Below are 27,924 nucleotides of genomic sequence, written 5' to 3' on the forward strand. Positions count from 1 at the left end.
CTTTATTGTGCAATGTAATCTTTCTTTAGATCTATACACTTCGTACATAGATTTTACAGTGAATGTATTTCATATTGGAAATGCGAGCCTGATCGGAACAATACTGATCTAGAGCTACATGGTCATCTGCGGTAAATGTTCTTTCGGGAACAGATACTACCGTCGCATATAGTTAAAATATAGCTTCCCAGCCATTGACCTTCTTGTGCGAATGCACATACTATGCCTGAACTCTTACGGGACTTGGTAGATTAATCAGCCACGAGTAATGAGTATGATTGGCATACTTTCTACTGGGCCTAAAACTATTGTTGGTCACTAATTACTTTAGATGTTCGAGTAAGTGGAAGTCAGCGTGTTTCGGACGGAGTGAATAGGGAATATTCTAACAATTTATGTTTTAAACTGAATTCTTTGATTTTCATAAAGCCTTCCTTAAAAAGAGCATTATCCACTTTTTTTCAATACAGACCTCTTGCCGCGTACATATGCATCCTCTTAGACTGTACTTGCATAGAATTTCCCATATAGTCTTCCACTCTTTGCAAAGTAATTAATAGCAAAAATACGAATTTTAATATTTTAGATACATAGGACTCCAACCCGCTGCATTGATTACAGTTTTGTTTCGGGCGTGAAGCGGTGGGGCGAAACTGGTGCACCAAATAAAGTTATTACTTTCAAAACAGTTCTGATAAAGTCTCCACCCACACTCCACAAACCTTTCCCGTAATTACTGACTAGAGAACACTACATCGTATTCTTTCTTCTCATACATGTACGGCAACAGCTACTTTAAACATTTTAAGCGCTGATGTTTACATTTGTAAGTGCAGTTTCCGGATGTCCTTCACGTGGGACACCTTCAAGATATGTACGGTAACATTTAGATGCAGCCCCATTTCTTAAATGGTGAAAATGAATACTTCTTATGAACATTCACCAATATTTCATGAATTCCCTTTGACTTCTTAACTTAAAAAATAGCTAATTTTTTGAAGCTATCTTTTTTCCACTTTAAACTTGAAAGAAACACGCACAACACGAGTGCTTTAAATGCCATATAAATAACAGTATTCCGAAGATCTTGTTGACACCTGCTTCACTGTGCAGCAGCTGAGTGGAATAGAATTACTGTAAATCTTAGATAAATTATGCTTTTGGTGATATAAAGTGAAGTAAGTGTGTCAGTAAAATATGTTGCTATTTATTTAGAAAATTTTCTGGGAAAACAAGCTTCTAGCAAATTCATTTTTAGTGTTGATCATTTATCCGTCCTATGTAACATCATCTTCAATGTTTTTTCCATCCTTTATGAATGTTGATAGTGTATCTTGGGTTTCATGTTGTTTCAGTTCGAGATAACAGCAACTGTGAGTAAGGCGTTGGACGTGGTCAATGAGTCTCCGAGATCTTCTGGAGGTTGTATGGCTCTTCCAATCGTTAGTAGAAGTGAAAGTCCTCTATCAGGATCATCTCATCCGGGCAGAGCCATGTCTAGGTAATACCCACTATAATTTACCTGTGAAATTAGTTGCCGTTTTAGTAGTTGTAGTTTAGTATTTTCATATTAAATACGTAAATATAAAAATAACATGAGCTTTTACAAGAATTTTGATCAGAATCACAGTCTAAATAAACTGACGTACTTTAGCACTCTTTGCGGTTTAATCTTGTATTTTGTGATAGGTATTTCTATTAAAATCGGCAGTCAAGTATTACATCTTAAAAATTATTTCTCGTATATATGTTTGTAAAATTTACAGGCAAAATTTTTAATTCGCTTCTACTTTTGCTACAGCAACGGGAAATCTCAGCTTTATTTGAGAAAACTTTGCAAATCTTTTCTTCCAATTAAATCGCGCTGAATATTAAAATTGTTTTCTGCGGAATAATTTCAGAAATTCCTCTTCGTCTTTTGGAGAGGGTCTAGACTCGGAAGCAGCAGGGGATCACGGATATGAGGAAACACTTTCTGTAGAGTCGAGAACTGAACGGACAGAACTGGAATCTAGGCTTCACTACTGGAACAGAGAGCACAACGTATGTGCGAGAGAATACGAAGAAGAAACGGACGAGAGTTCTCGTTGTCCCGATTTTGGCAGCAGGGAAGAGGTAAATGATTTTGGTTCTTCATTTCTCAATTTTGAAAAATAGTTATCGAACTGTAAGGATGATGACGGGACTAGAAGTTAAATACACAGGTAATCAACCGATTGTTATCATCCTAAATGTATTCCGTGACATCTCACTGTTTCTAGATATCTTTCGATTTACGAATCCCTCTAGAGCTCTCAGAAATCGTGATACAATAATTAAGAAGCTTAACTTTTCCAGAATGAGATTTTCACTCTGCAGCGGAGTGTGCGCTGATACGAAACTTCCTGGCAGATTAAAACTGTGTGCCCGACAGAGACTCGAACTCGGGACCTTTGCCTTTTGCGGGCAAGTGCTCTACCAACTGAGCTACCGAAGCACGACTCACGCCCGGTACTCACAGCTTTACTTCTGCCAGTACCTCGTCTCCTACCTTCCAAGCTTTACAGAAGCTCTCCTGCCAGGAAGTTTCATATCAGGGCACACTCCGCTGCAGAGTGAAAATCTCATTCTGGAAACATCCCCCAGGCTGTGGCTAAGCCATGTCTCCGCAATATCCTTTCTTTCAGGAGTGCTAGTTCTGCAAGGTTCGCAGGAGAGCTTCTGTAAAGTTTGGAAGGTAGGAGTCGGGGTACTGGCAGAAATAAAGCTGTGAGTACCGGGCGTGAGTCGTGCTTCGGTAGCTCAGTTGGTAGAGCACTTGCCCGCGAAAGGCAAAGGTTCCGAGTTCGAGTCTCGGTCGGGCACACAGTTTTAATCTGGCAGGAAGTTTCATATTAGCGCACACTCCGCTGCAGAGTGAAAATCTCATTTTGGAAACATCCCCCAGGCTGCGGCTAAGCCATGTCTCCGCAATATCCTTTCTTTCAGGAGTGCTAGTTCTGCAAGGTTTGCAGGAGAGCTTCTGTAAAGTTTGCAAGGTAGGAGACGAGGTACTGGCAGAAGTAAAGCTGTGAGTACCGGGCGTGAGTTGTGCTTCGGTAGCTCAGTTGGTGGAGCACTTGCCCGCGAAAGGCAAAGCTTCCGAGTTCGAGCCTCGGTCGGGCACACAGTTTTAATCTGCCAGGAAGTTTCAGCTTAACTTTTGATATCAGAGGCCTCTAAATCGTTATGATATTGAGTTAGCCGTTTAGAATGCCAAAGCTAAATAGTCAATTCACTATATGTACTGGGTGATCAAAAAGTTAGTATAAATTTGAAAACTTAATAAATCACGGAATAATGTAGATAGAGAGGTACAAATTGACACTCATGCTTGGAATGACACGGGGCTTTATTAGAACAAAAAAAATACAAAAGTTCAAAAAATTTCCGACAGATGGCGCTTCATCCGATCAGAATAGCAATAATTGGCATAACGAAGTAAGACAAAGCAAAGACGATGTTCTTTACAGGAAATGCTCAATATGTCCACCATCATTCCTCAACAATAGCTGTAGTCGAGGAATAATGTTGTGAACAGCACTGTAAAGCATGTCCGGAGTTATGGTGAGGCATTGGCGTGGGATGTTGTCTTTCAGCATCCCTAGAGATGTCGTTCGATCACGATACACTTGCTACTTCAGGTAACCCCAAAGCCAATAATCGCTCGGACTGAGGTCTGGGGACCTGGGAGGCCAAGCATGACGAAAGTGGCGGCTGAGCGCTCGATCATCACCAATCGATGCGCGCAAGAGATCTTTCACGCGTCTAGCAATATGGAATGGAGCGCCATCCTGCATAAACATCGTACGTTCCAGCAGGTGTTTATCAGCCAGGCTGGGGATAATACGATTCTGTAACATATGGGCGTACCTCTCACCCGTCACGGTAGCAGTTACAAAACCAGAATCACCCATTTCCTCGAAGAAAAAAGGCCCGATAATGGTAGATATGGTGAATCCAACCCATACCGTGAGTATCTCGTCGTGCAATGGAGTTTCCTAAATTCTGCAGTTGTGGGCGTTGACAGACCCTCGGAGCGTGAAATGAGCTTCGTCGGTCCACAACACGTTACTCAACCAATCGTCATCTTCCGCCATCTTTTGAAACGCCCACACCGCAAATGCCCTCCGCTTCACTAAATCACCAGGTAAGAGTTCATCATGCCGATGGATTTTGTACGGATAGCATCGGAGGGTACGCCTAAGTGCCAACCAAGCAGTAGTGTATGGAATGCCGGTGCGACGTGCGACTGCACTAGCGCTGACTTCCCTGTACATAGACGAACCCGCTACAGTCTCCATTTCTTCCTGAACTGTCTCAGCAGCATTACGCCTTGTGCTCGGTCGGCCACTAAGGGGTCCATCGTCTAAACAACCCGCGGCTTCGAACTTCGAAATCATTCTCGTCACAGTTGCATTTGTCAGCGGACCTTTATCCGTTCGAATCCCCTTCCTGTGGCGATAGGATCGTAACGCTGAACGAGCACATTCCCCATTCTGATAATACAGCTTCACTAAAAGCGCCTTTTCAGGTAACGTCAACATGCTGCGACTGCTGGCGCCTCTGATTATCTCTCTAATTATTACACGAATGTCATGCGCAGTCACTGTTTTTTTGTTCTAATAAAACCCCATGTCATTCAAAGCATGTGTGTCAATTTTTAACTATCTATCTACATTATTCCGTGGTTTATTAAGTTTTCGAATTTATACTGACTTTTTGATCACCCGGTACTTGACCAGTAACACGACACATGGTGGATGCATTTTCTAAACACTTGATCCTACGGTGATGACCTAATTAAATTAGGACACTCCTAGCTGAGTATATATATTAAAAGTATGTAACCCCGTTCATAAGAACCCGTCCTTCATGTATATACGTTTAGTGAAACTTCTCAGCATTGCTGGATGGGAGGAACAGATTACGTCTCATCACATGTATTTATCCTCTGTTTTCTTATTCTTTAGTCTCTAACAACAACACAGGCATAGCAATAAAGTTACCAGAAACACATTTTATCATATTTTAAGTAGAAATTACTAGAATGCAAGCGTAAGGAGGTTATTCCCAGTAAGAACAAGTCTTCTGCTGTTCAAACTGGACTCTGCCGTGTTCTGAGCTAGCCTGTAAGTAATAGGCCACATGGATTTTTTATCTATTTCTTTAGGGCCATTATAAAATTTTCATTTGTTAGTGCAACACCAAAAGAGTAACTTAATAATAATAATAAAAATTAATTATATTAATATTAATAATAAGAAGAATAATATCCGTCATAGCGTACTAATTTCAAATTCCATATTACCCTAATTTACAAATCTGAAGAAAATTTCTGTCCAACAAATAAAACTAGTCGAACCTTGTAGCTTTTTGGCTTCTGTAAGCAATAATGTCTTCAATTTTATTGTATAACTTACGTTTTGTGATAACCCGCACGACACATGAAAGCTACAGAAAATTACATTCCACATAGAACCTTTGGATATTCTCCTCCACTTTGGATCTGGAATGACCCTTATCAGATATATAATTTCTACTTGTCATCCATCGATAGCATATTTTCGTGTCAGAGGTGCACTTGTGCTTCCCATGCATCTCTCCTAATAGAGATCATTTTGTGGTATAAATTCTCGTCACCCACCAATTTTCATATATATGGCCATTGGATAATAGTCTCCACGACCTTCGCAATTAATTTTTGATGTGTATAATTCCAGTATCGCTTTTATGAATGCCCTTGATAAAAATTTTCCTAGCCCAAATTTAGTAAGTAGGGATGTTATAGAAATATTGTTAACCATAGTAAGTGGTCTGTGTAATGTATCACATTTCTGTAGTGGAATTCGTGTTCTTTGTCCTGACGATTGGTTCTACAAGCAATACATTCCCTTCCTTTGCTACGATATTCATAAAGAAAGTACTAATATTCTGTGATTATAAATAGGCAAGAGGTCAGTGCGTCTAACTTTAATGTGGAGGACCTGGTGTATCCTGGTACTGCCAGGGATGGTGGGAGGACTGTAACGGTGTGCACTCAAGTTCATGATGCCAGCTGAGAAGCTACTTCAATAAGAAGTAGCTGCCTCAGGGTCTGAAATGTCAACACGGAACGGGAGAGCGGTTTGCTGATACATTGCCTCCCCACGCTAGGTCGGCATGACGCCACGTGGCAGAGAATCGCACGGCAGTCGCTTGAAATCGCGTCCTCATGGCCTGATCGCGGAGTTAAATTCCTTTCTGAGTTCTAACTTTCAGGTCCTCGCGTTGGCTGGGGCAGACCCCTTCAATTACAACATAACACTACAGAAAATTTAGGCCGCATGTTGTTATGTACTCCCCTGAACGATAGATACGGAAGAGCTCCCCACATTAAAATAGTTTTTTCTGCTGTCTTCATCCAATTGATGCATTTTTTCTTCATTCAAAAAAACTGCATGACGTTGAAAGCAAGTTCAATGAGATGTACTGCGAAATCAGTATAACAATTCCCACCTCATTCAACGGGGTATTACATGAGGTTCATATTAATATCGCGATAACACGAATAGAACACTTTTGGCTTAAAAACATCCTTTTGGTGTGTTATGATTGTTCCAGAAATGTTACTCCATATCCCAACAACTCCACCAGTGTATCACACGTCCCGAGGACGGACGAAATTCTGAACGTAATTGTAGCTCTGTTCTGCTTCCGCAGCAGATGATTGACATTGAAGATTATCATCAATCCTCAGTAACACAGTTCATACTGTAAGGAATTTGTGAGAAGATGGATATCCTGGGTTTTATTTCAGTTGAGAGAAATCCTATCAGTAATGAACCATGGACTGATTCCCCCGATGCGTTATTTGTGTTGTTATTCAATATTTTGCTTGAGTCTGTAACAACTGCGCTTATGACTTGGTAAATAAATGGTAAAAATTTAAGGAAGGAAAAGAAAGAAGGATACGCAACAACGTCCCGTCGGCGGCTCTGTCAATAGAGGCGAAGCACAAGCTTGGATTGGGAAGGTTTCAGTAGGAAATCCTCTTTATCCTACACAAACGATCAATTCTGATATTAACAGTGCAATAAAACATGTGCAATATTGAATTGTGTCTAACGAACAAGTACGTTTAGAGAGCATCGCTAGCTGTGCCTATGTCCTCTCTTCAGAAGCAGCAGTGAAGTATTTTATCCTTACGAGTGACGAACACAGATAGGAAACAACTGACGGATAAGATGTGAGGAAATCTGAATATCAAGACAGTTAATAGCAAAAGACAACCATGTGTCTCCTTTATTCATAAGTGCAAGTTTCCAACAATGAACTGACTCGTAACACAGAAAGTTTAGTATTTCCAGAACAATGTGACTTGCCCTTTCGTTATTGTTATATCTGTACGCATAATCTGGTCCATACCTTTTCTACGGTCCGTTTTGTTGCCCTTCGTGGCAAGCCATCCTGGGCCTACAGTCCAGCAAGATAATCCCCACCTGCACACGGCGAGAGTTTCTACTACTTGTCTTCGTGCTTGCCAAAGCCTACCTTGGCCAGCGAGGTCCCGGATTTGTCTCCATTTTGGAACTTCTGGAGAATTGTGGGCTGAGCCATCCAACAGTCTCGGGATTTTAAGGATCTAATAAGCCAGTTGGACATAATTTGGCACCATATGCTTCAGGAGGACATCCAACACAGCTACGAATCAGTGTAAAGCCGGGTAATTGCATGCATAAGGGCCAGAGGTGGACCAACGAGTTATTCGCTTGCTTGATTTGTGAAGCTCTTTCTCCTGAATAAAACATCCATTTTTTTCTAAAATTGTAGCATTTGTTTTTCAGTTTATGTACATCACATTTACTGATCTCAATCCCATTCGGATAATTACTTCATGGTGTAACTTTTTGTTTCTTAGAGTATATTATAAACTAGCAGTTGCCCATGGCTATGCTCGCATATCAGTAGCTCTATTCTGATAAGTGATCATGAGTACATAAGCTGTTGTACGTACAAAAGTGTCAACTGCCCTCACGTATCTATCTGTCCTAATTAGCGTAGATGGTCAGATAGTGATGTGCACCTCCCTTTTTCCACCCACCCAGGACCCCACTGCCCCAACGGATGACGTGGCATGCGAATTGTTGCTGCTTAGTAAGTTTCTATATAATTCATGTTCACTGATGTAAAAAAGGCATGTCCCATTCACTATTAAACATTCTTAGGTACCGTTTTTTAATCTTCTGTCCACTTTCTAAAGTATCCTATATTATTCCGCAGATCCTAGCTACCTCTATACCAGATATCATCGATATCGATTCAGTAGCTGAGTCATTTTAACAATGTTAGTATGGAAGTATCAACTAAACAAATAGAGATTGCAGAAGCGCTCTATTCATTACATTTATCATATTATGTAGATAGTTTTCGAGTTATTCGAGAGAATCGCGTTTGAAGGTCACTTTCATACGTTTTACTTGGTTAATTCGAGAACTGCTGCCTATAGCGAATATGTGTCCCAGAACAAAATTTAACTACATTAAATTTCCTATAAAAATGTCCTTTTATTTCTTCTGTGGGCGTAACAGGTTGCAAACAGTCACTGAGAGAATATGAAAATCTTGCACATTGTATTTGAAAGCACTGCAGGTAGCATAAAACCCATAGGCAGGGGCAGCTGAGTCATCCTGTATCAAGTAGTGCACATCTGTGTGTATATTAGGAAGCTTCTCTCAAAGCCCTGGATCGATTTAAGCCGGATTTAGCACAGAAACAGCAGGTCTCATAAGTATCTGCAGCAGGAGCAGAGATTAGGCAAGAACATGCTTTCTTTTTCAGCTTCTATTGTGTGGAAACTGTATCAGCCTGCCAAATCAATCTGCTTTACAGGACAGCCTACATGTCATGGGCAAGAAACTGTTTTCCAGGCCCCCAACATTTAGGCTGCCCTGCACGAAAGGCATGTTGTGCTGGAGTAGTATTCAACTGCTGTAAGTTAGGGACAAATAAATGATTATCAAGCCCCAGATGTGTACCCTGCCCTGCATGACATGAATGGTGTGAGAGTAGTATCAGTTTGCTTTATTCAACTCTTTTACAGAGGCCACATGTGCCAATGAGCATGACTCAGAACAGGCTGAGATGGACAGAGGAGGGCATGGACAGAGTGAGGGGAGAAGAAAATGGACAGACGTAGGGGAAGAGGGGGATATGTGTAAGGTAGGTCGAAGGTGTAGTGGGCAGGTGGAAAAGGAAGATGGGGAAGCGGAAATGGAAAGAGAGTGCGGCAGGAGGATATGGTCAGAAGGGGGGAGGTAACATTTGGTCAGAAAGAAGGGGTGGAGGAAGTGGACTAAGAGAGGGGAGGAGAAGATGGACAGTTAGAGAGAGTGGGGAGGGGGAGATAGGAAGGTAAAGATGGGAGGATGAGTTCGAGAGACAAAGGGAGGAAGAAGTGGACACAGAGAAGGGGAGGAGGAGATATGTTCAGTATAAGTGTCGAATGTATACCATGGTGAAGTCACGGGCAGAACGCCAGTCAACCAATAAAAGCATTTTCACGAGTATGATACAGTTACAGCATCCAAGAATAAACACCTTTTTCAAAGAGTAAATATGTTTCCTTATGTCATCTTATATTACGAATCAAATTTTGATCATATAAAGCCTGTATGTTCCCCCAAGCTATGCTCAAGTTACATGTGAAAACCGCATGAAAATTCATCTTGTATTATTTGGAGATTAGCGTATTGCAACGGACCAACAGACACGACGGTTTTACAGTTTCATTATTAGTATATAATATAGAAGCGTATATATTAATGTATCTTCCATATCTCCTCCTAAACCACTGAATCTATTTCAAGCAAAGTTTGTACACATATCACTTAACTGGCTTGAATGATAAACTATGAGTGTAAGAACCAGCTACCTCTCAACAGGTTGTCGTGTGGCTGGAAAAGAAGCGTAGTTCGTGATACGCAAATAGCCAGACTATATTCATCGACTGTTTGAAAATAAGAGCACTTAGTAACTCTCAACTAACTTAACACATCATTTCAAACATTTTCGAGAATTTTTGTCGCTGACACCCACTTCACTGTTCATGCAGTAGAACTTCCGCATCAGGCAGGACTCTAATTTATTATTCATTTACTATATTAGCGAGAATTTTGCGCAACTTATTTATGAGTAACAGTGAATGTACTCGAAAAATATATCACTGTACGACGCGCAATTCAGGAGATACGACTTCATAACTACTACGATGCTTGAAAAACTGCCGCACCATGCATGACGCTTTAATTTATTACTAATTTACTGGTAACTATCAGCAGCATATCTCCTAGACGGTATCCAGATATACCGCTTGGTGTACTTGCCAAATTATATCATCTTACGAGACAGTTCAGGAGATGTGACGTCATAGACATTGAACAGACTGAAAACGAAACTACAGGGCGAAATTTACAAGAGATACTGGTGAAATGTGTGCACAAATATGTGTGAAATTTGTTAAATATGTGTGACATATGACTATGTGGGCAAGGCGGTGCATTAAGAGCTCTTCCTGAACCGCTGGATTGATTATTGCCAAACTTGGCACGCATGTTACTTCCTTTCTGCAAAGAAGTATTGTAATGTAAGAACCAACATCTTCCTTTGTGGTGTGGGCGGTCTTAACGTGTAGAGAGAAGTGGGAGGAGCAGATGGACAGACGGAGAGGGGGAAAGAAGAGATAGAGAGAAAGAAGAGGAGAGGGAAATGTACAGAGATACAGAGGAAGAGGAGATGGAGAATGAGTGTGGGGAGAGAGGAAATGGGCAGAAAAAGGACGTGGATAGAAAGAGGAGAGATGACGAGACGGACAGAGAGAGTTTAGAGAAGCATGTGGACAAGGAGAGGGCATAGGGATATATAGACACAGACAGGGGGGATCGGGGGGGGGGAGAAGATAGACTATTAGAACTCCAATAAATACATCTACGGGCAACACTGGGTACTCAGCTAGTTAACACATGCACTGATAAGCGAAAACACTATGACCACTGCCCAACGCAACGCTGCATGCCGCTTGGAGGCGTTGCCGACACGTGACATGGTAACAAAAGTATATAAGCGGAGCAGACACGGACAGCGGATCACCCTAGCAAAGATATGGGCTGCAAATGGGGAAATTCATCGAGATAAGCGCCTCTGACAAATGGCAGATCGTTATCACTCAGAGCTTGTGAACGATTACCTCGAAAACGGCGAAACTTGTCGAATGTTTACGTGCTACTGTCGTCATCATCTATGGAAGGAGGCAGAAGGACAGTGAAACTACCACTAGGCGCTAAATGATTGGCTGTCTACTACTCTTCGCAGAACGTGGGGTTAGGAACCTTGTCTGCATCTGTAGGACAGATGGTGATCTGTGGCATCTCTGCCGAAAGAGATGCACGCACAAGCGTTTCGGAGCACACCGTTCATCGTATGTTGTTGAGCATGGAGCTCCATAGAAGACAACTCCTACGTGTTCACATGTTGATCCAACAACGTCGTCAGTTACTATGGCAGTAGGCAGGGGACCATCATGATTCGACCGTCGATCAGTGGAAATGTGTTGGCTCTTCGGGGGAATCATATTTTTGCTACACTAGGTTGATGGTCGTCTCTATAAACGCCGTCACTGAGGTGAACGACAGCTCGAAATAAGTAGCGCGCCACGGCCACAGGCTGGTGGGAGCAGTAGTACACTGTGGAAGACATTCTCCTGCGCCTGTGTGGGCCCTGCGGTAGAAACCGAAGACATGCTGACAGGCTCGAACCATCAGCAGTGTAATTGTCCGTGTCTCGGAGCCGGAACTGTGCTACAGTGGTTTGAGGAGGAGCATTATAGTGAACTCATGCTGATGTCTCGGCGACCAAAGTCCTGATGTAAATCCTAAGGAACCCGTTTGGGTCCTTATCTGGTGCCATTATCGCTTACGCAAATCATCGGGTCCACTGGGGGCCGAACCGGCACAATAACCCTAGGCTCGGCGTGGGGCGGTGGTAGGGTGAGTGGACTGCTGTAGCCTGTTGTGGGGTTGTGAACAACTGAGGGCTACGGTGGGGACGAAGCCGCTCCGTCGTTTCTGGGTCCCCAGTTCCCTACAATACAACTTGACTTTGTCGTTGAGGAGGCTTCAGTGCCACTGAATAATAAGCCATAAATTCCCTCTGTAGTTACAAAGTCACCAGTGAAATAGCAGTGTTGCCGCCAGACTGCTCTAGTAGACTGCCTATAGTTGCATCAATACTCTTCTTTATATTCACATGTTCAGACAAGTAGTACTCACTGCTTCAAATCCAGGCAGCGAGTAATATAACATGACTTGTTTGAGGAAGGAGAGACACACAGCAATCAGACCCAACCCAGTTAGTTTTTATTACTCTTGCGTATCTAGATTTCGGTTATAAATAGCCATCTTCAGTCCATTTGATTTACAATCCAACCAATTCGTGGCAGTACTTTTCACCATACGATCTTACTGGAGTATGGGCAGAAGGAAACAGCGTCTGCTAGGTGTGTGCCGCTCCTTCCTTATAGTGTACTGTCGCTGTGTGCAACAGTTCCTTATGGAGTTGGTTAACAACTTGTTTAGTTTATAGCTGTGTCTGTAAGGCGTATGGTAAGGTAAAGAAATATGCAAAATACTGAGTGCACAGTCAGTGTCTACTAATGATTGGGAAATCGGTCTGATGGTCATATCGTCATTTTCCATAAAACTGCTAGCGTTCTCATATAGCGTTATTTTCGGGACCAATGCTAGTTTCCTTCCGGGGCTGACTCAGTTGCAAATGTTGTTTTCTTTAATCTCGTGTTTTCCGGTAATATTACTATTTATTCAACACTTGAGAGCTGCTACATTAAGCGAATGTTGATTACGACGTTATTGGCAGTTAAAGCTACTCTGCTGGCTGAGGAGGACGCACGGACCGACTTTGAATGATTGCATGACTTGATAACATTTCCCACGCCACTCGAAGTTGATAACTTCCTGAAGGGTTGTATCTACTCCGCCTGTTAATTATAACCGTGGTCTTTTGCTTTTCATCTCGTGAACAGTTTCTCGCATATTCTTCTGGAATATTCGTTCCTGCTGACTGAGGAGGCAAACGTTTCAAAACTCGACTACCTGTTCTCACTCATCGTAAGGCTCGGGTACAGCGAAGTTTGAGGTCCATGTTAAGTACCCGTTTCGCTCAAGTTGTTTTATGCGTTTTCGCTTAGCACGTCCCTATCCATTTACCTACCCTTTATGCTAGAAATATAGTCAGCATTGACTCCAGCAGTCTGCAAGTCTGACGCTACCTAACCTTGTGGCAAAGTGAAGTCAAGATAAAGAAGAGTTCTGAAGCAGGTTATGAAAAGAGAAAAATCAAAGTAAATAAACCTCGTGGTTTGCTCTTTCCCACCTCATCAATTATACAAGACATCATCATCGATTCATTCGTGTGACGCTTCTCGCTGCGTGAACTTGACGTAACACAAACGTTCCTAACCATACATGGTACTGCCGGACCTACGTTTAGTACAGCGTCGGAATCCAGACGTTGGGAGAAGGCCACACGATAAACTTTCACACCGTAAGAAAACATAAAACTTGTACTGTGTTTTATATAGTTATATTTATAGCAAAATATTAAAATGTTACTTAATAGATAATGTTACAAAGATCTTGTCGGCAGTTATCTGGAACCTAGGTTACAGCAAGTCTGTCTGAAGCCAATGACTCACCATTCGTAAGTGGAGACGTTAACCTATAATAGAAACAAATGGCACCTATTATTTTTGGCAGTCCCTGTTCATCACAGAGGTCGCAGCGATATGGCAGCACTGTCCAGATGGTATGGAGATTTCTTATTATAAGTGAAACTCTCCGCCTCCAATATAGGCTGCCTCTAGACTTGTTACAGAAGCAATATTAACGCGAAGTTCAGCCTGGTGGCTATTCCCTAAACTACAATACACTTTGACAGAATTTTTTTTTGACGTACCATTTCATGAAACAACAGAAAGAAAACACTATCAGCTATGTAGAAGTAAAAGTAATTTGAAGACTAAATAAGTTAATCTGACATAAAAGGAAGAAACTTCGTTGCAATATAAAATTTCGATTTCCATATATAAGTAACATATAGTTTTAAGACATACCTATTTTGTGTGTTGCAAACATTGTTCTACGATGCTGCTTAATAATTAATTATCGGTTAGTTTAAGGAGGAAATGTGGTTTGGATTCTACTGGGTGTCCCTCCTAAGAGTCGTCAGGTGCATTTCCTCAAAGTTTCGGTAATATATATATTTTCAGTCTCATTTTTGAAATGTGTAGCTGGAGTAAGCCCATACAGTACTGCTAATCATGCCCTTCATGCAACGCACAGTGTCGACGGAATGCGTTAATGTGTTACCCGTTATGAACAAAATGTTAAATAGGTATTTTCCGTGACCATTCGATACAGTGGTTCCAAATTAGTATAGTGAGATATACGTTTTAGCGATATGTATTAGTAGTGACAGCAAAACACGCGAAGTAACGAGTACTCCAACAGCGACTCAGCAGCACTCCTGCCTGGAGGTAGCAGTCAGCGTGGGCGAGGACGGTGCCATCGCTGCTGGCGTACCAGCTATTCTTCGTGTTTTATTGTCCCTGTTAATACATATCGATAAAACGAATATCGCACAAGGCTAATGTGGGAAGCCTCTATCGAATATGCACGTGAGCTTCCGCTTTAAGGTCATTTTGTTTATAACGGGAAACAACACAACGCTTTCGGTCGACAGTGGAAGACCCGATGAGTAGTATTTGTTTGGCCTGACTCCAGCTACACACTGCTAAAACGTAATTGCAAATATCTGTCAATACTTCAGAGAAAATGTGCGTGGTGACTCCTACGAGGGACGACCTGTATATCATGTCGTTCGTGACGCATATACAGCAATGATAAACATCCCATGTTGCAGGTTAATACTGACAAATGTGTGGAATCATCCGAGGAAGAAAAAGGTGACGAAATAGGAGAGGAAAAGGAGGTGATAAAGGTGCGCACCACATGGCATTTAATTGCATTGTAACGCTTTTTATGTTACTCAACACACACTAAATAAATCGTTTCTCTAGTTTTAAAAATCCTAGAAATATCAGATAACAATGATTATGGTTCACATAGGTAAATGAATATCCATAATTAATATGCTAATTACTTGGGCTTCTCATTTAGTCTACACTGAGCCTCATTTTTTAAAAATATATTTTAATTTAGTACCCATTGACTGTAACTAATTACTTTCGTTTCGAAACAGGAATGGTAACAAGCGACTTTATGAAATATACACAGTGGGGCAAATAAAAGCGACCTGGAGAACAGAGTTCCAGGGTACAAAGATACAAAGCAGGGGAAAGTAAATGCAGTACTAACATGACTATAGCTGATGTTGAAAGTGACCTCTATTCATCTCTTGGCACCTTTGGTCCGTGTCAGCAAGTTGCTGAAGACGGATCGAAGCTGGACTGCTGGAATTGCTGTAGTCTCATCCCAAATGTTCTGCTGCAGTTCTTGAACACAACGAGGGTTGTTGCGACACGCCTTAGACCTGAGGACTCCTCACACATTGTAATCGCACACTGACAGATCAAGTGACCTGGGTGGCCAGCTAGGGCCGCGACAAGACTGACCTCTGCTAAGAACTCTGTCAGGCGTGAAGATTGTGCAAACGTGCTCCAACGTTCGGCAGGCTGTTTAGGTAGTTGCTCCTTTAATTTGGAAGTAACGGGGTTGTGGATATAGGCATACATATACTTCCAATCGTATCCACTTGTCCGGACCACTATTATTTGCCCCACCCTGTACACTGCCATCACAGCTGTAATAGAGATAATTTTTTAATCCCAAATTTTTTTACAGGGCTCTAATTTACTTGCAGCGCAAAATGAACAGAGAAGTATGTTCTTTTTACCAACAAATATGTCTTACATTTAAATAAAAATAGTACTAAATAATTACATTAATTGTTAATAATTTTTTTAAAAGTAGTGATTTAGCTAGGTGAAACATGCAACTAGTCACTATTCTTAAATTTTGATACTATATTTTCAGTACCATCAACTGGTTTTCGAGTCTCGTAGGCTTATCATCGGATGGAAGCGTTACAGGAACATTAACAGTACCATGAGCAGCTAGACTCTATGGTCGTTGTGCTGGCGGAAATAACAGAAATATAGTTTTCATGACAGACGCCATGTTAATAGACGACAACTATCGACAAGTTTACAATAGTCTGTAAGTTACCAGAAACACGTACAGTTCCCAAAAATCACAGCATAGTTAAAGAAGATACCGATCATACTTAATACACTTAACAAGAATGCAGTGACGTAAGGAATCAAAACAAAAAAACACACAATAGCTTTCAAAATTAGAAGTATACAGTCTAGACTGTCTTTCTCACACACTGTATCGTACAGGAACTGTTGCTTGGCATGAGCGTGAGAAAATACACAAGAGAATCGGAGCGAAATTAGCGCTAATAAAAAAGTGGCTCTGAGCTCTATGAGACTTAACATCTGAGGTGATCAGTCCACTAGAACTTAGAACTACTTAAACCTAACTAACCTAAGGACATCACACACATCCATACCCGAGGCAGGATTCAAACTTGCGACCTTAGCGCTCGCGCGGTTCCTGACTGAAGCGCCTAGAACCGCTCAACCACATCGTCCGGCTAAGCGCTAATAGTTTCGAATTTCATTGACGTCGCAGGAATACAACAGTAAGTTATTTCATAGCCTTCGATTCACGACAAAGACAGAAATTTTGAGGCGTATTCATGGAGCCATATTTAGGAATCAAGATGAGTAAAACGAGGATTTAGGTTTTCAGTGAATTTCGTAAATCTTTCACGCGAAATTCGTTCCCCATCCTTGTTCAATCTGAACTTACGTTGCATCTCTGGTAACCTCGTGCTCTAAGGGATTTTAAAAGCAAATCATTGTTTTTTTCCTTCAAAATATTCTAATCCTTATTTCTTGAGTAAAGAAAGTAGCAAGCTATAAATGATACACTAATAAATCGCGCCAGACCAAAAGTCCTTTGAGGTATCTAATCTTTGCTTCATTTATCTGCAATGTGTTATAAACCAAAATAGCAATTCACTAAGAACATTCCGATATTTCAGCACCTATTATTCTCAGTTTATTCTTATTTTTAGCACATGATTAAATAATTGTTTAAGATACTTAATCCCTTAGTGATACATATTTATTTGTTTTCTTTTTCTGCATAGCCGCAGTACAGAAAGATCTGGGAACTAAGAGCAACGCTCGAAGAGGACGAGGAGCTTGAACATCTCGTCTCTCCGCTGCCGAAACCACTCAATTTGTATAACCCTTCACCTGTTCAGTCCCCAGGTAAGAGAAATATACGTGTTTTGTTAAATGTGTAGTCCCAATATTCTAAACCACATTCAGTTAGTCTGCTTCTTTTGCGCTACTGACCAACACTTGAATGTGTTATGAGACATTTCGTGCTGCGTGTTAGATGCAATTCTACAAGCACCAGTTGCCTCTCAGCAGCTCTCAGAATACACTAACGTACGTACAGATTGAAAGATACAAAGTAAATGCTACGAATGAATTTAACCTCAAACGACGCGTAAAGCAGTATAGCAGCTATGTGACCGGAAAGTTCTGTTGTATGCAAAGCACTGTCACTTAATAGCTTCCAAACGAAGTGGTTCAGAATCGTGAACGAGAGTTGCAGGTTGCCCCGTCAGTAACGAGATGTGCAATATATGAGTGACAGTGAGATCGAACGGGATAGTGATAGAGCTCTGAAAAAAGAATTCGTCATACAGCCGAATCTCTGCTTAAAGGGTTCGCCTATAAACCTCTTGGAGAAGGTTCCCCACTATATACAGGACTTCATTTATTCCATGCCAAAACGTTCGGGGTCTGTGATTGCAACTTCGTGGTTGAACGCCATACATCATACATAACGTATAGTTCTTTACTCCTGTTCACTGGTGTAACGTCATGTACCTAATCTGTCATACACGGTTCATTTCAGCCAAATGTATGTTTCTTGCTGTTACAATTTCTATGAACATTTGTGTAGTGGCAAGCAAACAGATCGAAGTTGCAACCTACGGTGACAGTTTAATCTACGAAGCAGGTGCAGCCACTATTGTTGCCCAATCTCTCAAATGCACAGCGAGGTACTCATACGACGAGCCTCACGGCATTACATCATATGTGTCTTAGAGGACCGAGCTCAACCGACGTCGGGAATTAACCATGTACTTCTACGTCCGTGTTTTTCGAACAATTTATTCGTAGTTCATTTTAAAACAATGCCTGATAGCTGGTTTCCTTTTTATTCAGGAGTTATGATATAGTATATACCGAGTGTTTCAAATTCCTATTACAGGCAGCTAGTGTCAGGAGAGGGAACGTAGTAGATAGCCTTGGCCAGAAACCCATGTCCGAAATTGTGAGAAGTGGGCATCGTCGTCAGTCCCTGCTATAAGTATGACATCACATACCATTTTCGACAGATTACAAGAACAGCTGCATGAAAGTGGTACGTTCGCAACTGAGATGCTTGACTGTGAGGCTCCACAGTCACTCTGTAGTCTTGATTTGGAAGAGGACGTCATTCGCCATGTAGAAGAGAACCCGGCAACGAGGACCCGAAACAGTGACCATGTCATGGACTCCTGTAGAACACACAGGTCAGAGCTCCTTGTGTCCGCTGTATGTGTGCTGTGAAGCGAAAAATTTAAAAATGGTACTTTCACGAACATGGGTTCCTTACTAAAACTTTGTTTACTAAGCACTCTCCGCAACACGTAAACACATGAAACAGGAATTTTGATATGAGCAGCAAGCACCCTCTCTTACTGGCGATTTCTTCACTCATACACCGAAAAGGCAGAGCATTATGACCACTGCCCACCGCGAGGTGGTGGCGTTGCGGCCACTTGGCGCGGTAAGGTATGGGCCGCAAATGGGAAATCTAATGAGATAAGCGTCTATGGCAGACGGCAGATTATTATTACGCAGAGCTTGTGAAGGAGTATCTCGATAATGGCGCAGCTATTGGAATATTTACGGGCTACTGTCCTGATCATCTACGGGAAGAGGTAGAACGACACTGAAACTACCACTAGACACTAAATGGTTGGACGTCTACAACTCTTCGCAGAACGCGGGTTTCGGAGGCTTGTCTGCTCTGTAAAGGAGGATAGATGGTGATCTGTGCCATCTCTGCCGAAAGATCACAGACCTGGGGTACGCACAAATGCTTCTGAGCACACCGTTCATCGTACATTGTTCAGCATGGAGCTCCACAGCAGACCACCCCTACGTGTTCACATGTTGACCCAACAACGTCGCCGTTACTATGACAGTGGACACGGGACCATCATGATTCGACCGTCGATCGGTGCAAATGTGTTGGCTCTTCGGGTGAAGCACATTTTGGCTACACTAGATCTATGGTCGTCTCCATGAACGCCGTCATCGAGGTGAAAGGCTGCTCCAAACATGTAGCGCACCACGGACCGAGGCTGATGGGAGCAACATCATGCTATGGGACCTGTGGTAGTAATCGAAGACTCACTTACGGTTGCTAATCACCTGCATCCTTTCTTGCTTGATGTGTTACCCGATTGCAGTGTCATCTTTCAGCAGTATAATTGTCCTTGTCTCGGATAAATAAAAATGGTTCAAATGGCTCTGAGCACTATGGGACTTAACATCTGAGGTCATCAGTCCCCTAGAACTTAGAACTACTTAAACCTAACTAACCTAAGGATATCACACACATCCATGCCCGAGGCAGGATTCGAACCTGCGACCGTTGCGGTCGCGCGGTTCCAGACTGTAGCGCCTAGAACCGCTCGGCCACTCCGGCAGGCTGTCTCGGATCCAGAACCGTGCTATAGTGGTTTAAGGAATATTATAGTGACCTCACGTTGAAGTCTCGGCGGCCAAATTCACCTGATGCAAATCCTGTGAAACCCATCTGGGTCGCTATCAGGCACCACCATCGCTTACGCAAATCATCGGCCCGTTATTTACGCGAATTATGTGACCTGTGCGTAGACGTCTAATGCCACATTCCTCCACAAACGTAGCAACGAACTGTAGGATCCCTCATACACAAAATCTGTGATGTATTTCGTTCGAAAAATGGACAAACACATTACTAAGCAGGTAGTACTAATTATTTGGCTCATCAGCATATGTATTCCGCCAGCCACAGGGTGAAGGCGAAATTAGTCAGGCACTTAAATCATATTCGCGTGGACGGTCAACCTGTTCGTTGATAGGACTTGAATACCTAATCTGACATTGTGTGATGGAATAGATATTGTTTACAACCTTTCTGATCGCACATCCTTGCAGATTATGAAAAACTCGAGAGCCACGGACTTACAACTCCTTAAGGGATAATGTGGCCGAGAAAGTAATTTTAAAGGTGTTTACTGCAGTGCGCGACAAATGATATTTATTTTTCACGCTTTCAGAAGCAAACGGGGTTTATGAACTATAAAACTGAAGGTCATACGTGTTAAAAGTTCCATGGAACGTCGCTACTCTAAGGAGATAAATGATACTTCAGATCTGTTTGAAATAAAAATATTTTCAGCGTGGAAACTGGCAGCTGTTACTTAAGACAAAGACCTACACAAAAACTTTATCAGGATCAGGAATTTTCCTGCCTTGTCTACCAGTGCCTCTATTTTGATTTTCTTTGAATGACGTTTTGCACAAGGAGCGTAATTGTAATTTAGAGCTACTCGTGGAAAACGATGTTTAATGAACACTGTAATCTGCAAGATATTTTTTAAATACAGATACCAATTTAGCTGTATTACGTGTGCATTTTTAAACCTTAGTTTACAATTACTTGTTGCTAGGAGGAATGTAACATTATACGGACGTTTTATCTTATCTTTTTACACATTGATATAAGTTAGATTATGTTCTGTATTTAGATAACTGAAATTTAATTTTTTACGTAATTTAATGAATAATTTCGTACTTTCCTGATGTTTAACATCGAAGATTAACGTACAACTAGAGAACAAAAGCTTTAGATAAAGTTGATCTATGAGAAATATTTTCAGGTACTTTTTCAACGCCCGACGAAATATTTTAACTATTTTCTAATCATTCACCGTTTTATTGTGTTTATTTTGTCAAGTACCTCGTTTTCATTCTTTTGCTTAAATTATCAGTATCAGTGATCATAATTTTTTTTCAGAAACGGAGACTGCGTATGAACATGACGACACTTTGCCAAGATGTAGGTCTTCTTTCAGCTGCTGGCCGTCTCGTGCATCAGTACCACCTCTGAGACTAAATCGTAGGTATCTCTTCTATACCGTTCTTTATCGTTGACTTTAATGTTTGAAGTATCTTAAAACATAAATTTTAATTTCCAGGACGACCACAACACAGGGGTAATCAGGCCAGCCCTGCTGAACCCGACAGTGAGCTTCAAGGAGCATTTGAGCTGCAGGTTAGTACTATTCCGTCAGATGTCGGAGAATATCTGTTTTACTGACTCATCACATGAGATGAACACTAAGGCAAGGTGAAAATTTCCCAATCTGGTAAGAAAGTACTGTGTTTCAGGGATGAAAATGAACTTGCTTTTCGAGGTATCACTCGCTCGGTTAATGCATTTTATCGGAGTTTGAGCTCTGACGTACAGTTCTGGATGGTTTGCAAAATACATGACTACCGAGCTTCTCCACTGAACTCAAAACATTTACCCACCAACAATTTCTTCAGATATGGGTTTGGGTGGAATTCGGGTCATGCGGCATCTAATGAGTAAGGCGCACAACGCAACAACTGACACCTCGAATACTTGTATTTTTCCACTGCCAAATCACGTGTACCAACATCGTTGCAAGGAAAGTTTCTTTTCCTGCTCAGTCCCCTTCTTATGTTATTTTAAATACTGTTTGTAAACAATGTTTGTTGGGCCTATTCATTTTACCCTTTTCAAGGTAGTCAATTAGAATACTGTCTAGTATTTTGGAAAGCAATGGCAGATTAAGTCAACTTCTTCTTTTCTAGTACAGGGACATCGACTTCCACCCAGTGCTTTGATTAATTGTTTGTTCCTGGCATGAAATTGATCGTAGTAAAAAACGTGAGTACAAAACAGTTTCTTTCTAAGCAAATAACACAAATTAAAATTGGTTAAGCGTTGCTGAGAAATCAAGTTTTGCATTTGCCTTTAACAAATGCGACACCCACCTTGTGCAAAAATATTACCCATATAAGGCATCATCTCAATGTTTGGTGTATGTTTACAGTTGTGCCACGTCCTTCATGCGAATCATCTTCTAGAAAAGCACAGCTATGCTGAATTCAGATTCCTATTTCTTATCCATTGAAAATTACGGAGGAGACTCCTTGCACGCCTACACCAGCTTTTTAAGTATGTTCATTGTCGACACACTGTCGCATATAAACTTTTATAACTGTATGGCTTTGAAATTCTCGGTTCCCACAAAGTTCGCAGAACAAGTGTACATTCAAACGCGATAGAAACAAAACGCTTCGCTCTGAGTTTATATTATTTTGCAGTATGTATCGATGCAACACAAACCAAATCTAATTTATAGTACCTACTTCTGCGTCTGACTAAGAAACATTCACCTTGTCCAGGTTACACTCATATATTTCATTTCGTTGTCACACACTGTTATTTTTTTCGTATATTTTCAGGCTTCGGGGAATATAGAAAAGGAACTAGCAGCCACAGCTACTGTCGAAGAAAGTCAAGCATCTGCACTACATCAGCTACGTGCTGAGAGTGCCTGCCGTAGTATGGACTACTCTCCAGTGTCTAATTTCTCATTAAGCTATTTCCGTACGGAGGGTAGTCATGGCTCCGATGAATCCTCATCTCAAGCTGGTCAAGGACTTCCTCTCGTGGGGGATGATGATAAGGAGAAGGGGTTTGTTAGTTCCGATACTCACGAAGATACCGTTGTACCAGTAACGAGTGAATGGGGAGCCATGGCTTCACGTCGAGGACCTGACAACGACGGATGTAAATCGGCCCCATCTCCTAGTGAGGTAAGAGAGCAGCAGCCAACAACTTCAGGCGCTAACGCAGGGGACCGCGGTGCCGCTACCACTCGCTGTAAGCATTTGGACATTGAAAGCAGTGATGATGAGGCCGAAGGTGCAGCCGCACTGCGACGCCCAGAAGGTGAAGCGAGTCCCGCGTGGGACAGCAGGTTCAGATGCAGCCCTTCTTCGGGTAGGCATAGGGCACTCGGATTGTACCGTGTTATGGCTGCAATAGCCAATCTAGAAGATGACGACCACCAGCTGCTTTCTAGCCAGTGCTCGTCAGGGAGAAGTTTCCGACGGGACTACAGTGTAGATCGGAAGTCGGATGCCCTCTTTCGCGAGTTCAGTCAGTACGAAAAGGGCAAAGGTGAAATTTTTCCGCGGAGACGCAGAACTGGTATTCGTCGACACACTACTCGAACCCGAAATGCAGCTCCTAACCAGCCTCCCTCTCTCCCTCCAAAAGTATCTCCAAGGAAGTTTATAAAGAATGACGGTAATTTGACGGATGTACCACCACTAGGAACAAAATTATTGATTCCCTTTCCCAACGAAGAAAATGTCTCAGAGTGTTCTTCAGCACTTGCAGGAGAAGACAATTCGTCCGAATGAGCTCTACCAAAGACTTCACGGAACAGTTTGTGGAATGAAAACCAGTGAAAGTCAGCTTCCTGTTAAGGAAATTTTTTTGTAAGGAAAGTCTGATTAAGTAGTCTACAAAATATTAAAGGAAAAAAAATGCTGTTCATGTTTCTCAAGTTGCTGCAAACTGCACAAGGGCTGTGATTGTGATTACCAAATTTAAGTAATCAGCACAAATATGATGTAAAAATTCTAGACTAAATGAACCTACCAACATTTAGTAAATAAGTCAAAATATTGACCATTTATATTGAACACTCACGCTACAATTTCTTAAATTTCCCTTCAATGAGTATGTTCTTAAGAGATCATGCAAGTCGTGTCTCTGGTAAATCTTCACTCCATAACCTCCCACTATTCCACCGTATTTGCTGCTCTGGTATAAAAAAGGGAAAGTCTTTCGTATTTTTGAAGTTTATAGATTCCTCACTATCACTGCAAGATGGTCATATTTTGACAAAGCTAAAAAGTTGAAATTTGAAATGCTCTTGAGGATTAGTCTTAATTTTTTCATCAAAACATGATAAAACAACACAGTTGAATGATATAGTTGTTTAAGATCAGTCGAGTGCTATTATATTAATATTTAAGACATTGCATGATAAGTTGACATTCATGTAATGCATGTAACAAATGTTTTGGTGTATGTGAATCACACTGTTATCCATGAAAGCTAAGAAATATTTTGACGAAAACTCTGCAGTAATCTATATACAAGTCGCAACTTTCAAACGAGAAAAAAAGCTATCATTGCAGGAGTAATTGTTGCTCACAAATCCTATCACGAAAAACACAAACCAAACTGAACTGATATTACATCAGTGGACTGCATTAACAAATAATGGCAGAAGTTGTCTTAAATGTTGAACTATAATACATGTTATACTATAATTGACAGACGTATTTGATAGTGAGGAGTGAAGTTATTTTTAAACAAAGATCGGAAAACTAAAAAGTAAAAAAAAGATCGCTGTCATAATCAATTGTACGTATTTGATGTTCACTCTGGCAAAAACTGTGTTGTACTCTGTCTACGCACTCGGCAGCATAACGTCATTTTCTGAAAAGGAAATCTTGTTTATCATATCTCCCTCAATATCATGAGAATTGCTAGTTATATTTATGAATAATTAAGGTTTATTACTTTGATATTACGTATTTTTTACTGTGAATACTTTGCGAGACTGAATTATTGCTGAAAACAGTGCTGTTTCCAGTAGAAGAAAGTAGTAGACCTTCAACAGTTTTTATATTTTCTTATATCACGTTAAGTACTTTTTGTGCAGCTATTGAATGATTTAGGTCTAGGACATGATCTGTTTATGTCAATTGTGAACGTTTATAGGCTTTTCAACCGGCAAATAGCTTCTTAGTGCATCTCAGAAATATTTGTGGACCAATTAGCTATTACAAGTATAGATTTTCAGTATAAGCTGAGACGTGGAAGGAAGCTTCATTATAGAGGATTAGCAAAAGCTGTTACTTAACTATGGAAGTTTTCTGTTTCTGTAAATGAGAGTGTCTGCGATGTGATCTCTTAAATTCGTGTGACGAAATTATGTAAATGAGTGACGTTGTACAGTTTATACTATAAAAATTTATGATTAAATACTCTGTCCCATTTGTAAGGCACTATCTGAAAAAATATAATTTTTATAAATGGGGAGTGTTTAATAATTATATTGCAATATGCGAGAAATATCACTGTAAAGTATTCGATACTCCAAGATATAACTCTAAGAGTAATATAGTAGAGATAGTGCAATAGGAAAGTGGGTGTTGCACTGGAACCCAGCTGTTTTGTTGGTTATGAATTTTCATGTCCCAGCAAGACTGCCTTGTAATGACTGCGGAATAATTATCAAATCTCTGGAAAACAGTCTATTATTCCAAACACCAGGTGAACTGGTGGTGCACAAGTTTCTCAGACCTTTGCTCACAAAATTTAACATCTTCTAGATATATGAATTTTTTGATACCTGTTAGCCACAGCATAGATTTCTGTATTGGGATATGGGAATGCATAGGAATCTTGGAGCATACTCCCAGAGAAACAACGTTTTAATTTTCAGTGACTGATATTTTGATACATTTTCGTTGAGTAATACAACATAAATCTAGAATTACTCTGCAACTTTTAGATTTCATATTAGTTTGCGAAAGAAGCTTCCATCTTTGCAAAATATTGCTTTTGTTTCTGCAGACATTTTTGGGATCAAATTTAAGTCATTTCAGCTACACATTCTGTTCCCTACAATGAAACTTAGGGCTGTGTTCAAAGCTTACTTTATTCAGACTAGATCAGACTGGATATTATTTTAATTGCAATGTGACTAACAGAAGATTGAGTGAAGGTGTATTTTCATAATTGTTGTTGATGTGAGTTTTACTTTTCAACTATTTGAAATTCCTGGACAAAACTGTCTGACTTGCAAATACTTCTAATGACGGTTTATATTTTCCAATGCTACATGCTCATGTCCCATCAACTATGCATGCTGATGTTACTGCAGATACTGAAATTCAACAGTTCAGAGTTTCTATACAGTCTTATGAAACATACTTTCATACTGGAGAATTTGTTTATATTTTGACACATATGGTCCAGCCTCTTCAGACTGTCTTGCTTCCATCTGTCTTCTACATTTGTTACTAACTTTTCCATTTGGTGCAACCATTTGAACGCCAATTGCGATCATATAAACTTCTGTAAGACCTGCAATTGCGTCAGAAATGTTTTAAGATAGATACTGTTCATAGAATTGCAGATTTAACCAATAAACCTATCTACAGCACTTTGTTAGCACTTCTCTGTCACATAAATGTCACTCACTTTGCATATCCAAGCCATAGCAGAATAAGACTTCTAAAAATGCTCTGTTGTCAATTCTCTTCTCTTCCAAATTTTCTATTTTAGGAAGGAAAGATTCGTTTCATGTTCTTGAATTCTAAGTGATCTCATTATTGGTACGGTTAGACAAACACATTTCTGGAGGATGATAATAAAATTTTGATGTTTGAATAGATGATGTTTAGCAAACAACTATAAATTGCTTAAGGAACTTTAGGAGCTACTGTTACTCATTCAGCTTTGCACCAATCCAAAGCTTTATTTCAAAAGCTTATTTTCTACTAGCAAAGTGCAATGTAATTCTTAGAGCCAAGAAATTTGTTTAAATCTGAGTTACGTTTTACGAAATTTGCCAACTGCGGCTAACAATGAACTGTATAAATCTACTTCTAGTACTGTTCAATAAAGAGTATGTGGTTGTTATCACTCATTGTTTTATAAAGCATCACATCCTAAGTTTTATGATAATATCTTAGTTAAGGATCAATAATAGACGTCATTCAGAGATATGATGACCATTTGGCAGTGGTAACTGACTTCCACAATTCTGTTTATGATAACAGTGTACAGATAAAAGTACATCTATGAGTAAAATGGCTTTAATGTCGTAAGCTAGGGAGAACATAAAATAAAATATATGATACAATTATTGAATGAAGCTCAACAAACAGAGCTCCTTTTTCAGTATTATATTTTTGATGTGCTTTCAATTGTAGATACTCATAAATTTAGGGTTTGTAAATATAATAGTGTTTCCATACAATGAAAGATCAAAGAATAATTGAAAGAACAGAAACATCATACATTCCTCATCAGAAGGGCGGTTAATCATCAGTATTTATAGAGTTTCCATGCTCGCAATGCACAGTTTATATGTCGTTAGTTACCTGGAGTCACTCCATTGAAACTTGAGCTCAGAAGTTAACCAAAATTTAAACATATACCCATGACAATATTTCTCTTTGTTTGTCTTATTGACTGGTGTATGTTTGTGGGAATGAGTGTTTAGTGAGGGGGGTATTGAGTGAAAAAGCGTGTGAAAAATATTTTAGTTCCTCTTTGTGAATCTTTTTAAGGTGCCATACTTAGTTCTCAATCCATAAGCCATTGTTAACTCCAAGGAAAGACTTTCAGTATATGCACTCACAAGAGGAAAGTAGCATAAAGTGCTTGTATCTAATTTTTGGTGTGATGTTACTTAGCTAAAGGCATATTTGAGATCATTGAAGATATATGAAATATTCAAATAATTTGGATTGACGAGATGTGGTGTAATGGAATAAGAGTGAGTAGCTTTGAT

General features: G+C 40.6%; 1 protein-coding gene across 1 annotated transcript in view; it reads left to right on the forward strand.

Annotated features, from left to right (window-relative positions):
- The window catches only part of LOC124556741, an 87,221-nt gene extending 72,101 nt beyond the window's left edge, over positions 1-15,120 (forward strand). The window contains exons 3-5 of the mRNA XM_047130742.1: positions 1,356-1,501; positions 1,902-2,115; positions 14,992-15,120. Of these exons, the coding sequence (XP_046986698.1) occupies positions 1,356-1,501; positions 1,902-2,115; positions 14,992-15,102 (471 nt within the window). The 3' untranslated portion in view covers positions 15,103-15,120. The remainder of the gene's footprint in view (positions 1-1,355; positions 1,502-1,901; positions 2,116-14,991) is intronic.
- The last annotated feature ends 12,804 nt before the right edge of the window (positions 15,121-27,924 follow it).

The sequence above is a fragment of the Schistocerca americana genome, chromosome X (genome assembly GCF_021461395.2).
Source record: "Schistocerca americana isolate TAMUIC-IGC-003095 chromosome X, iqSchAmer2.1, whole genome shotgun sequence".
Lineage (NCBI taxonomy): Eukaryota > Metazoa > Arthropoda > Insecta > Orthoptera > Acrididae > Schistocerca > Schistocerca americana.